At 33.7% G+C, this 14,849-nt stretch overlaps 1 protein-coding gene across 1 annotated transcript in view; it reads left to right on the top strand.

Moving 5' to 3' along the window:
* Window positions 1-14,849, top strand: part of LOC142317921 (uncharacterized) — a 91,320-nt gene that overhangs the window by 58,914 nt on the left and 17,557 nt on the right. The window contains exons 10-11 of the mRNA XM_075354460.1: window positions 11,387-11,414; window positions 13,047-13,180. Of these exons, the coding sequence (XP_075210575.1) occupies window positions 11,387-11,414; window positions 13,047-13,180 (162 nt within the window). The remainder of the gene's footprint in view (window positions 1-11,386; window positions 11,415-13,046; window positions 13,181-14,849) is intronic.

Raw genomic sequence — 14,849 nt, 5'->3', positions numbered from 1 at the left:
CAATCGTGTGAAAATTCTTCTCACTTGCCAGAATGGTCTCTACTACGTCGATCGTTCCCGTGTTCGTGACACATCCTCGCCGCTGCGTCTCCCACCTTGGACACTGGAATACCACGTGCTCGGGTGTGTCAGTATCCCCACAATAAAGGCAGTTGTGATTCTCCGCCCTCCTCCGGCCGTACAGGTAGCTCCTAAAGACCTCATGCCCTGTCAAGAACTGTGTGACCCAGAATCTGGTCTCACCAAACCTCTTCCCGACTCGACAATATGTTACTTAATTATCGTAACTGTAACGCTTGTAGATATTTTAAATGATGTCAAATCAATTTCAAAACTTACTTAGTAATCTTTGAGAATAACAAGATTCTGTTTGAAAACATCTGATTGAATGAGAAGTGAAATGATTTTCCGTTGCCTTTTTCACTTAGCTTCTACTAGGTATTCAACTCTGCTAATTTTATATCTTTATTAAATTCCGTACAAGAACTGTCTGTATAACTAACACCATTACTCTCAGAAAATGCGACACTGATCTGATATTAAACAGTTTTCTTTTTTTTTAACCCTCGGGTCTGCCGTTACCGTTAGGTATTGCTTCAGAGGATGAGATGATTGATTTGTAGCTGTATGAAAATGCCATGTCTGACCGGGATTCGAACTCGGGACCTCCGGATGAAAGGCCGAGACGCTACAACTCGCGCCACGGAGGCCGGCGATAATAATATCACATAATCCTTTACCTCAAAGCAGGAGTTCAGTAAATATAATTTTTCTAATCTTTTATTTTTTATAGTGTATCAATATGAAACAATCAATTAACACAATCAATTATTATTTTTTACAAGTTAAGCTTTCAAGATAAGTTAAAATATTTTAATTTTAAAATAATTATGTGTTCAGTTATTTAAAAATAATTATTATTTGAAATATTTTAAACTAAGTTTTATGATAACAGAATGAATTAAAGTTGAATTTGTTAATTTTTATAATTTTTAGTTTAACTTTTATATATTCTAGAATGAATTTATGGTTTTTTTATTTGATTAGCAAATATGTAAATAAACAAATAAATTTTAGTTTTAAAAATGTTATTCCAATTTCTATGGTAGAATAATAATGTCTATATCTTTCATTCGGAAAATTGGATGACTTTAATTTTTAATAATTACTGCTTGAGAAAGATACAGTACTTCAACTATAGCCAAACACTGATTTTTCATTAGTACGGCTGAGGCATCTAGATTGTTCCTAAGTGATCAACATGATACACAGTTCTAGTATAATTTTTAATAAGCCAAGTCATATGCAACGAAGCAAGATAGACTGTTTTCAGGATAAGTAAGTTTTGTTTTTCTTAACTTTGCATTTCAATATTAAACATATAATTTGAAACAAAATATTTTGATCTAATTTTAGTATGAAGAGTATTCTTTTTTAACGTGTAGAAAATTTAAGCAAAAATATAAGCGAAATTAAAAATTTGTAAATAATTTCTTTATATAATTTTATCCCCAAAGAATAGTTTTTTGTTTTTTATGTATAATATTTAGAAAAAATCAATCAATCTTAAAATAATTGACTCAGTCGTAGAATTTAAGTCTTACTCCCCCAGGATTTCAACCTTAACCCTAAAATCAGCCAATAAATTCTACACCATAATAAATGTCCATGCTCCCACCAATGACAAAAACAATCTTAAAAAAGATAGAGAAGAGATGGACAAATTCTGGGAACTTCTTGACCAAACTGTAAACAACATAAATAAGACCCACACAAAGATTTTAATAGGGGACTTTAATGCCCAACTTGGTAAAGAACGAAGATATCGTGATATTATCGGAAAATGGCCTGCCCAAAAGAAAACTAACAAGAACGGCCAAAGACTTGTCGAATTTTGCAGAAACCATAATATGATCTCAAAATCCACCTATTTTATGAGAAAACCAAACAAATTGAAGACTTGGAAACACCCAGATTGGAAAAAAGGAGAATGGCAACTGGATCATGTTTGCATGGACCGGAATTATCACAAGGAGATTTATAATGTAAAAGTCTTGAGATGAACAGATACTGGATCGGACCATTACTTAATTAAAGTTAAAATAAAATTCACCCCGCATAAAAAGAAAAAATCCCAACCTAAAAACAAAAGAGCTTATGATCCACATAAATTAATAAACAATGCCATCTTTGAAGAAACAACAAAAAAAATCAAATTAACTAATAATTTAAAAGAACTGACATCCCAACTGAAAGAAATAGCTGAAGAACTAGCCCCTATAAACCCAAGAAAAAAACACCAATGGTGGAATGAAGAATGTGACAAAGCAGTCAAAAACCGACACCGGGCTTGGATCAACCACCAAACCCAGAAAACTGAAGAATCTAACCATGAATTCACCAAACAAAGGAAAATAACTCAGAAAATTATAAGAGGAACCAAACGACAAGCCCAAAAAAACTTGATTCAGCAAATAGAAGAAAGTTCCAAGAAAACTAATTTCCGAGACTATTATAAAATTTTTGGTCAGGCTCTTCAAAGATATGAACCACCCACCCTTATGCTGAGAGGAAAAAAAGGAAATATGGCCCACACCAATAAAGAAAATGCTGAAATTTTGGCAGAAACCTTCAATAGACTCCTCAACTGTGACGACCCCCCAGAGCTTTTTGAGATTGACACTGAAACTCCAGTTAAAACTTCACCAGTAAATATCAACCCGCCAACAATTCAAGAAGTTCTCGCAGCCTTAAATGAAATAAAAAACTACAAAGCAAGCGGAGAAGACCAGCTTTTCGCAGAACTCTGGAAACACTCATCAGTTTATTCAGTCAAAACTTCCCTACATGTATGCCTCGTGAAAATATGGAACGAAGAAAAACTTCCAGAACACTGGACCACAGCCCTCATCCATCCATTACATAAAAAAGGGGATAAAACTAATCCTGAAAACTACAGAGGCATATCTCTCCTGGATTGCACATACAAAATCCTGTCGAGAATCATATACAACCGATGCAAAGACCAACTTGAACTGGAACTTGGGGAATACCAAGTGGGATTTAGGCCATGGAGAGGTTGCCCGGAGCAAATAATATCCTTAAAACTTATGATGGACTTATATAAAAGACGGAAAAAACAACTAATAATCACCTTCGTCGACTTTAAAAGGGCCTATGATTGTATACACCGACCATCCATGCTGAATATTCTGAGAAACCTGGGCCTTCACCCTAAACTCGTAAACATGATAAAATTAACTTTAACCAATACCCAGTCCAGAGTGAAATTCAGAGGTGAACTCTCTCAACCCTTCTACATAAAAACTGGATTGAGGCAAGGAGACGGCCTCTCACCACTCCTTTTTACCTGCGCCCTTGAATTTGTCATGAGAAAATGGTATGAAATAAATCCCAAAAATATAAAAATGGGTACTAAGAAAAACTCCATCACACTAAATTGCCTAGGATTTGCAGATGACCTCGCTCTTTTAGCAAATAATATTCAAGAAGCCAAAACACAAATCATGAGCCTTCAAAACCTAGCACAAAAGATAGGGCTTCATATCTCTTTCGAAAAAACTGAACTAATGGCCATAGATCCTCTGGTAATAGAGCACATTACGGTAAACAATCAGAGAATTAAAATAGTAAAACAATTTAAATATCTAGGGGAAATAATAACTTATAATTTAAATGAAAAAGTGACATGGCAAAACAGGACAAATAAAATGATTAAATCCCAAAAATTAACTTGGTCAACATATAACAAAAAATGCCTTTCTGCTAAAACAAAACTTAAACATTATAAAACTGTAGTACAGCCAGAAGTCACCTACGGAAGCGAGACCCTTTTCAAAATCACTCAGAAAAACCGAATTGAAAAAATTCTGAAAATAGAGAGGAGAATTGTCAGAACGTGTATCAATAAAAAACACCAAAAAGAAGGCCAATGGTGGATTGTGCCAAATGAGGTGGTGTATCGAGAAATAGAGCCTGTTACTGATACTATGCGGAAAAAAAGAATCTCTTTCTTCGGTCATCTCATAAGGACACCGCAAACAAGACTGTCAAGAAATATCATTGAATAGCTCTGGTTCCAAAAGCTAGAAGTAGGATGGATCAAAGAAATTAGAGAAGATATGAAAGAATTGGGAATTTCCCTGACTGACCTACAGAATAAAACTGGAAAAATTACAAAGCTAAAAGATAAAAGCATTAGATTTAAACAAAAGACAGACAAACGACAAAATACAACGAAGAGGGTGTTTACGGATGAAGAAAAGAAAGCAAGATCTGAACGGATGAAGAAATACTGGGCAGCTCGAAAGAGTAAAATAACACGCTTTTCTCAGAAAAGATCCAACTAAAATTGACTTAAGTGGTCCCATGTTGGCCGTAAAAGCATAATAATAATATAATATTTAGAAAAAAATTAAATATTCCATACGATAATTGATAGAAGGAGTGAATAATAGAGAAATATATAACAGTTTAAAAGAAAAAATAAAAGGAAATGATGTCAGTAAATCTGTTTAGTTTTTAATAAGTTTTAGTTACAGACTATTTTTACTGTATTTAATGGAATAACATAAAATTTCGTATCACGTAGCTTTCACTATAATACCGTTAAATAAATGAAGATAGATAAATAATTTAATATCATGTATTTATATCTACGTAAAGTAAAAACAGTAGTTGAATAGACATAACTGATCTCTTTTTCTTTCTCGTAAGGTCTGTACGCATGTAATTACGCACGAAATACAAATAAGCTCCCACGAAAGGACATATGACAATTTGTACATACGAGGTAGAATTTAAACCATACAATAGCGTGTAGTTAATTTGGTACACTCTGTAACTGTTGTGCATTGTTACATAGTAATTATTCAGAAACTCAATGAGCTTTCATTGTCACTGTACTTGTTTTGAGTAAATAATGAACATATTTAGTTACATTGTATTTAAATGAATATTGTATGATTACGGCAAAAATAAAACACACATTGAGGAAAATGTTGATATCTGCAAAACAAAGGGAAAAAAAACAAACACATGATTGTTTATTTGATTGCAAGCATAGTAGATGAATATATTAACTGATAAAATGTTCTTTTATTTCATAAAAGATTAAAATTGCCAATAAATATTTAATTCTACTTTCTAATAACTTTGTTTTTTTTCTAATCTTCAAGACAACAAAATCCAAATTAGCAAACATTGATTTAATTTTCTTTTAAATGAGTAAATGATAAAATCCACGAAACAATTTTTTTTTTTAATAAACAGAGTGATCTACAAAGAAACGAAATAACTTACAGGACATGTTCTACTGGTAATAATAATGAAAAGAAAAAAAATCATACAAACATAGCTCCCTTTATGAATCATGAGATCTTGCCGATAGTGAGGGGCTTGAGTGCTCAGTGATACAGAGTAGCTGGATCGAAGGTGCAACCATATCGGAGAGGTATCTGTTGAGATCAAGACTAAGAAATGATTCCTGAAAGAGGGCAGCAGCTCTTTCAGTAGTTATTCAGGGCGTAGGTCAGGAGGACTTATACGGCCATATCAACATCATTCAATCTTCTGAGTACTGCGCAGCTGAAAGCAATGGAAAACTACAGCTGTTTTTTTTTTCAAACGCAGCTCTCTGCGTTTTCATGTAACAAAGATTGAGGAGCCTTCCTTGGTAATATATTCTGGAAGTAAAATAGTAGTCCCCCGTTCGGATCTCCGGGTGAGGATTACTAAGGAAGGAGTCAGCAGAAAATTAGAAAAATAACATTCTACGAGTCAAACCGTGGAATGTTATAATGGTAGGTTAGAAAATTTAAAAAGGGAAATGGAGAGGTTAAATGTAGATGTAGTAGGAATTAGCGAGGTTCGGTGAGAAGAGGAAAACGACTTTTGATCAGGTGATTTTAGAGTAATTAACTCACCGTTAAATAAAGGGCGGGCAGGAGTAGGTTTCGTACCCACCGGGTTGGTCTAGTGGTGAACGCGTCTTCGCAAATCAGCTGATTTCGAAGCCGAGAGTTCCAGCGTTCATGTCCTAGTAAAGGTAGTTACTTTTATACGGATTTGAATACTAGATAGTGGATACCGGTGTTCTTTGATGGTTGGGTTTCAATTAACCACACATCTCAGGAATGGTCGAACTGAGACTGTACAAGACTACACTTCATTTACACTTACATTTTACAGTTATTCATCCTCTGAAGTAATACCTGAATGGTAATTCCCGGAGGCTAAACAGGAAAAAGGAAAAAAGTGATTAATTAAATTATAATAATAGTAATGGATCTATTTCTACCACAAAGTACATTAATTATTATTACATTAAATATTTATGAAATAAAGTGTATAGTTTTGTTTATAAAACAAAGCTTTCAACGTTATAAATGTTTAAATTAGTTAAACAATAGCATTAAATGTAATGAATGACGTGTTGATGTTTTATTAAATTTGTATAGCATTTTATACGCACATGAAATTTGAAGCTGTCAGTCCGCTAACATCTCACATAAATGCAGTTCAGTCACAGCCGGGAAAGGCTACTCGTATATATTTAGAGTATATATGTATAAACTAAATCCAGATGACGAGTGCGCGCGCGCGCGTTCACAATAAACATATTTTAATAAATTTTATTTTAGTATTTAAATGTTTTGTAGAAAAGACATTCTATGTTATAAATTTAGTAGCATTATTGATATTAAATAAATTATTTAGTTTTATTAAATATTTTTTTTATGAATATCAGATAAGATAAACTGATCTGATTAAGGAATCCATTTAAAAATTTAGATATTCTGTTAAACATTACAATGAAGGACGTAAATATTAACGTAAAATTGTGTAACTGAATATTGATTAGGAAATATTTCAATCGGTGTAGGTCAAATGAATGTTTTCAAGTTCAATAATATTTGAGAATTTAGGTTAATCAAATTAAAATTGTTATTCAGTTACACTATTGCAGTAGAGTCTTTATCACACTATCGGGTTTTAAACGTTTTATTTTTTACATTTTGTTTTAAAAAAGGTACGTTAATTATATACACTATTATTGTTAAAAGGATAGAATATTATATATATATTTTCTTTTTTTAACCTCCGGGACCACCGTTATATATTGCTTCAGAGGATGAGATGAATGATTTGTAGCGTCTGTGAAAATTCCATGCCTGACCGGGATTCGAACCCGGGACCTCCGGATGAAAGGCCGAGATGCTACTACTTGCGCCACGGAGGCTGGCTAAGGTAAATCTAACAGCGTACTTTTTTGACAGTCGAAAAACTGTACCGAGTTTTCCTCGCCATCTTATTTCATTTTTATACAAGTTTTTAATTTTCTTCTTTTTTGAACTAATGAATTAATTCAACATCGGGTTGGCCTAGTGGTGGACTCGTCATCGCAAATCAGCTGATTTCAAATTCGACAGCTCTAAAGTTCAAATGCTAGTAGGCAGTTAATTTTATATGGATTTGAATAATTGATCATGGATGCCGGTTGGGTTTCAGTTAACCACTCATCTCAGGAATGGTAGAACTGAGAGTGTACAAAACATCACTTCATTTGCATTCATACATATCATACTCATTCATTCTCTGAGGTAATACCTTATGTTGCTTCCGAAGTCTAAACAGAAAAATAAGAGCACAGAAGCTTAGGCATGGAAATATGAAAATGAAAATTTGTAGTATATGAAAAATCCCATTCCTGACCGGGATTCGAATTCGGGACTTCCAGATCAAAGGCCAAGACGCTATCACTCCACTACGGAGATCAACAATGATTATTTTTTATCAAATATTTATTCTTAACACTAGATAATTGTGTTTTTATTTTCCTAGTTCAATACAAATAGCAAATTTCGTTATTTTCATTAAATTAAAAATAGTAACAAAAAATTTAACATCGCAAACACGAGTGAAACATTGAGAGAAAAAAATTAAATTAAAAGTAATGACAAAAGAATAATATGTAAATTGCAACAAACTGAGATAATGAATTGATGGGTAACACTCAGTTCAAGCAGCTCAAACTCAAATCACAATTAAGTCACCAAGGACGAACACGTGGAGGTTTTTAGTCTTCTAACGTTTTCACTATTGTCTAGATGGTCGATAGATAAATAATTCACGTCGTTGTTTAGTGCACTTTATACTTTGTACCGAATCGCAGTTTCTTCTAGAACAAGCAGAACCAAAATTGCACGTGGATATCACTGTTTCTTATGGTGCCTCTGTTATGTATCTCAGTAGTTTGTTTTGAATCGCTGTATTATCTCGACGTTGCTGCTGCTTGTGGTACCCCAAAGCTGAATCCGATAGGTTCAAATTGGTTCCAGAATAATCGTATACAGTAATTGCTTGTCATATGGTGAAGTTGTGATCTCCTGCTAAGCAACCCATTCCTTAAACTTAATATTCAGTTGTTTTTTCTTTTTCATTACATGGAGAATTCACTTCAGACGATGATCAAAATGAAGATCAAGGTACCGTATACTTTGGGCGTGCGGTACGAAAACACCATCGAGGTAGACCGGTGGGCAGTCTCTTCTCCTAATTGCGATTATCACATGACTCAACTTCAGTTGATACTTAATATTCTATCTAGATACAGTTCCGTTGATTTGGTTGAATTATGATTGTATTTTACTTGAAGCTAAAGTTGTGACAACATCGACAGCCTGGATAATCGTGTGATCGGCAAATGAAACAACGATGATATAATCTGGTGTAAGATCCGTTGAGAAGAGGGAATATAAGACAGGTTCTAAAACCGGGCCCTGAAGAACTCTCTGCTTAGCGTCAAAGAACACAAAAAACTCCTTATTATACTTCACCTGTGAAAAACAGCCGTCCAGATAACTGTGAAGACCAAGTTTTGCGGTTGAGGGAGGTTCGTTTTTAACTTGGACAACAGGCCAGGTAGCCAAACCTTGTCAAAGGCCTGCTGAACCTCCAAGAAGGCGGCCGAACAGTATTTCTTTTCTTCTCAAGGTACTACTTGCCGATAACCTAAAACGTCTATGCGACTGCTCAGTAGCAGACATCGGAATCCGAACTGATGATCAGGAATTAAATGACCATGCTCAAGAATCGGCAACAGTCTCCGAAGAAGGAGTCTGCCAAATTATTCATTATAATAATAATAATAATAATTATTATTATTATTATTTAATTTTAGTCGAAACAAGCAATAGATACGATGATACCTCATATACCGATTTACCTAGTTTCGAGACCACAAAAATTTTACTATGTCGGGTAGCTTATGGTGCAAAGGATATCATTAAAGAGATGCATTATGTACAGAATGGCTTTGAAAGGAAGCATAGGTAGTATTTTTACTAAGTCCAAGCCAGGGGCTTTCTATGAAACCTGCTTCTTTCTGATCACTTGCAGAACGTATAATGATGAAAATGGCTTAACAGGAAGACTCAAAGGAATCGGACTGCTCAAGAATTCGAGAATTTCCTTCTCGCCAGCCCCTCGTATGTTAAGTGGCTCAAAGACTTTACTCAGATAAGCAGCAAACTGGTTAGCCTTCTTTACGTCGCTCTGAGCTCATGACCCCATCCATTTTCATGACACCTTCAATGAAATGTAGGTGGAGACCGTTGTTAATTCTTGGTGGCTCTCCATTGGGAGTAGCTATCTCTTCGCAAAGGAGAAAACTTCTCGAGGAAATTTTTAAATGTCTCATTTTAATTAGACTTCAGTAGTTATTTCAACCTTCGATTAACCTTGTTGAAAATGTCTCCTGAAACATTGTCATCTCCTTCTAAGCCTCCTTTTAGTAGCAATAAGGTCCATCACCTCCTTCAGGTAGTCCGTTCCTCTCTACTCCACATGTCCAATCTCAAGGTGTCGAGCACCTGCGTGGTGCTCGACACTTACAAGACTGAGGTTAAATATTAAGTTTCATTGTTTATATCAGTGGAACATTTCAATGCCTGTATAATCAACTCGTTCTCTACCCAGCTTCGAAAAGAGTCCCAGTGGGTCCTATTATTATGGAGGATAGACGATTCCACTTTCCTTATCACCATCGTTTCATTGGTAAGCAGGACAGGGGAATGGTCAGACATCGTATCGAAGTTGTTTCTAACCTTAGTGTACGGTGATGAATTCGTAAAGCGACATATAAGTCTAACAAATCTGTCATATCCCACGGCCAGTAAGTTGGTTGTAACCCAGAAATCACATTGAGATGCATGTTAACGATGCAACCCTTTAAAAACCTGCCTCTACTAATTAATATTTTACGTTCCAATCATCTCCAACGATAAAACGGGATTCTACCGTTAGAAAGACTCAGAGAATGAGCCATCTGTGATCATCCGGCGTGGAAGGCAGCAGATCGCTGACAAGTTGAGAGGCCCAAGCCAGTTTAGGATTTCAACTGCAGTCGCTTGTATGTCATCTGATCCATATTCTGGTAGATGGTGATGCTTTATCGCATTTTTGATAAGCAATGCACTGTGCCAACATGTTGAATAGTCGTGTAGACTGAATACTCACGAAGATGAAAAGAGCTGCGATTAGTGAAGTGTGTCTCAGATAGCAGATAACTTCTAATGAAACGGCCATTATTAAAGCCTCTAGTTTCTGTCGTCAATCAGCAAGACCATTGATATTCCAGGTAGGCACCCTTAGAAATCTAGAAATGAATAGATTTTACTGATCAGCTTGATAAGTAAGACCAATGCTAAGCTCAGTAAGATTACTTTTTTCTGCATTAGAAATTCTATGTTATTGATCGTTTTTATAGCTTGTGTTCGGTATCATCATAGATGTCGCAATCAACAACCTCAGCATAAGATCGAGGCTAAGCGTTGGCGTATGCTGTTGGATTCCTAATCGTTCCTTTACAAAAAGGGAAAGTTGGCATTGCTCAAATGAAACGAAGCGGTCCGTTTTTTTTCGAGTCTCGAGTGAAGTAGCATTGTTCAAAGTAACTTGTACCCTTTGCTTCTGTTTTCTGTCCAGGATTTCTTTAGCAACGCTGCATCCTCTGTAGTTAGTGGGGTGGTCTGATTAGCATAGCGCAAAAGTAGCCGGAATATGCTTGTTTTTAGGACAATCTGTAGTTCTGTGGCCCATTGTACATTTAACACAGCGGTATTCCTTTTGCAGTTTTTTGTGGCTCGACTGTTGGCATCGCAAGCACTGCACCAAACCCTCAGGAAGTTTTCTAGTTGTTTTAAAGGTAACCCCAATGTTTGTGACGTACCTTAAGTTAAGCACCTCCTTGTTGTTATCTGTTGGCTCCAGATTGATGATAAACGTCGACAACGATTCCTTCATGACCCGATGATGGACATTGATTATACTTCATACTTCATGTCCATGTTTTTTAATTTTTTAGTTGGTGTTATTTACTGGAACCGAGAAGTGTAAGTTTCTTAGAACAACGCGAAAGGCCCTGTCGTCTTTCCTCCTAAACGTGTGACCAATCAATTTGTGTTGACGGACCAGATCAATTACCTTCTTAGCAGATCAATTGCATGTTAACTTTTTTCGAAATCACACGAAGTTGCTTAGGAATAATTACCTTTATTCTATAGTTACATTTACTAACCACTGTTTCTAATAACTCATACAACCTCTTAACAGGTAATATCGTATAGAATTATCGGCGGGGCCTAATGGGGTCCCTTTGGGAGGCCTCAACGTTATCATTCTCCATCGTGGGCTCTTGGTAACGATTTGAATGAGATATCGCGACTCTTTAGGTGTACCCAAAACTAACACAGTCTGCCATATTAGAGCGGTTGTCTGTAAATTTGCAATGTTAGTATTTGTCTAACTTAATGAGGCGTTATCCTGATGGAATATGAATACAATGATATCTATAATTATTTTACGGCGAAATAGTTTCTTCGGATACCTGCTCGATGGCGTCAAGAATCCACATTTCCTGGAATACACCGAACAATTCCCATTTGGTTTCATTCTCAATATTCTGAACAACCGGTAACACATCCGTTATTAACGTCTCCACTACAGGTTGTAGGTTAACCCGAAAATTTGATTAAAAACTGGTAACAACAGAGAATAAATAATTGTATAAAAGGGAGTTTTCTGTACAATACCCCTCTGAATAATCACATATTAACCACATTCTCGATATAATATTTAAATATCATGAAAAAAAATCACAAAATCAAGAGAAAGAGATAAACACAATCTCTCAATATTAGAAACAGCTGTTATTAATTTTATACTTATTTATTAATTTTGTAATTTTATAAATAATTTAAGCTGTGTTGGTTGTTATGCTGTGTTGAGCGAGATATTTTAGTGCAAAATACAAATTATTATTGTAAAATGTTTTCTATGTAGTTAAATTTTATATTTACTGTTTCAGTACACTTCTACTTGTAGTTGCTGTAATCTTAAAGATTTTTATTTTGGTTTACGTTCAATTATTTCGTGTTAATTTTAGATTTAAAATATTTTTTATGTATGGAAATACTTCTAAGTATTACTGGAACATTTAATCTAACAAAAATCTTTCTTTAAAATTGATTCGTTTTTATAAATCTTGATTTAGTTGATGAAACAGAGAACTATTTTAAAAATGTGTTTGATATTTAAAATTTATGATTAAGGAAAAGACTCGACATTATATATAAATACTGTGATAAAGATGAAACATTTTTTTCTTGATAACAATAAAAAAGAATGCGCTTTCAAGAGTTGTTTTGTGAATAGTAACCGCCATTTAATTTCATTAATTTAGGCTACATGAATAAGCCTCCTTTAATAAGTATTCTTATGAAATTTAACATAGAAAATATATATTTTTTTCATTACAATGATTAAATAAAAAGCCATAAAGAAAATTAAAAAAAAATTATCAAAATTTCACGATCTTTACTACGAGAATTTAAATTTAACTATTCTTCACCTTATAGATAGCTCATCAGGTAAAAAAAATTATATAATTAAAAACAAAACTTATATAATTGTAATTAGATACTCTTACACCAATAACTAAACTCTGTAACGTTCTTTCAGATAAGCTATGGATCGATGGACTAGTAAAATTGCTGTTGTGACTGGTGCAAGCTCAGGAATTGGGGAGAGTGTCGTAGAAGCTCTCGTAGAAAATGGAATAACAGTTGTAGGATTAGCAAGAAGATATGAACGATTATTGGTAATGAACTTAAACTATTAATTACTGTTACTTATAATCTTAAACATCTTTTTAAAAAATATTTTACTTAATAATGACATTATGATTCACATATATTACTAGACGATAGATAAGATCAAGTAAAAAAATTTATATTATTCTAAAAAGTATTAAACAACTATAATTCTAATGACACTAAGGATGACAAATTAGTGTGAATAATTGTAAAAAATGTTTAAATTAAATAAAAGAAATTCTTTGATTCAGGAATAATATAATAAACGTTCAGGATATGTTTTACTGGTGAAAACGAAACAAGTAAACATAAGTTTGGAAACAATTCGATAGAGAGCGTTGGCCGATGAAAGATTTCGTTATAACATTTACGACTTCCGCAATTAAGCCAGACTGCAATACTTAGGACACAAATTAAGAGGTAATTTTAATGGTTTTATATGAAATCACACGAGAAAAAGTTTTTAAAATATGTGTCAGAACTTTATTTTTAGTAGCTTTTGAGAAAAATGAGTAAAGTACAAAATATTGGGACCAAAACCCTATTATTAATTACCTACATATAAAACTATATGTCTAAACATATTTATATTGAGCTAATGTTTTTTTGCAAATCTCTATATACTAGATTCAGCGAAAGAGGTGAGATGAACAAAATAGATCACAACTTATTTTTAAATAGTACTGTTAATTGTGTTTCGTATCTTACCGAATCCATCCTGTAGAATTCGTTATTGGATAAAAACAATCAGTCTCGAGTTAAAATGGGATCCCTATAGAAAAAGAGACTGAATCACCTAAAAATCATAATATATTGGTTTATAATTAATATAATTATAGTACCGAGTGGAGGAGAGGAAACGTATGTTTTTTAAACCGCTATTACTCAGCATCGAGGGTGGTTATTGACTTTAGGCGATCTCTGGAGGACAGCTCGGCTACGTAGTTTCAGTCGCTATGGAGCATTGGAACGTATAACGTTGTATGTTACAGTGGGAATTAAATGCAATAAAAAAAAAAAAAAAAACAAGAATGCTAATCAAAAAACTCTTTTACTTAATACATTACATTTGTATTCAGGATTCCTAAACACAATCATCCATAAACACATAATTCTTTATTTAATAAAATGAATTTGAAGGTTTGGAAGGTGTTGAAACCCCCATTTTAAAGATTATAGATGTAGCGTCGCCGTCTCTTTGTCAAGTTGTCATACTCCCCTCGGTGTTATACAAAGTTAAATAAGTAAATAAAAGTTTTTATTTCAAAGCCTAAATTTAGTTTTACAGTATTATTTTTTTTTTAGTGGACCTCTCTCAATATACTACTTAAAAGGTTTTAAATAATACTCATAATAAATTAGGTTACGTTATCCAATTACCTGTAATTTTTTTTTTTGTTATAATTATCAAATATTTCCTTTATGTTCAGGCAAAAAAGAAGTAATGTTATTTATGAAACAATGTGATTTTTCTTTTTTTTGTCAGTAAATTTATAATTTTTTTTACATCTGTCCGAATCAGTAAGTTTGGAACATTAGTAAATTTGATTAAAATAAACATATGACATGCAAAGTGAGGTCTCCGTTAAAACCTCTCAAGAATTAGAAATGCAAATATATGTATGAATATGTGTACATATTTATACGGTACTCTCAAGTATATGATAAATATAA

The sequence above is a fragment of the Lycorma delicatula genome, chromosome 1 (genome assembly GCF_047948215.1).
Source record: "Lycorma delicatula isolate Av1 chromosome 1, ASM4794821v1, whole genome shotgun sequence".
NCBI classification, from domain to species: Eukaryota; Metazoa; Arthropoda; class Insecta; order Hemiptera; family Fulgoridae; genus Lycorma; species Lycorma delicatula.
Note: the sequence above shows the minus strand (reverse complement) of the source record. Positions and strands in the feature narration are given on the sequence as shown.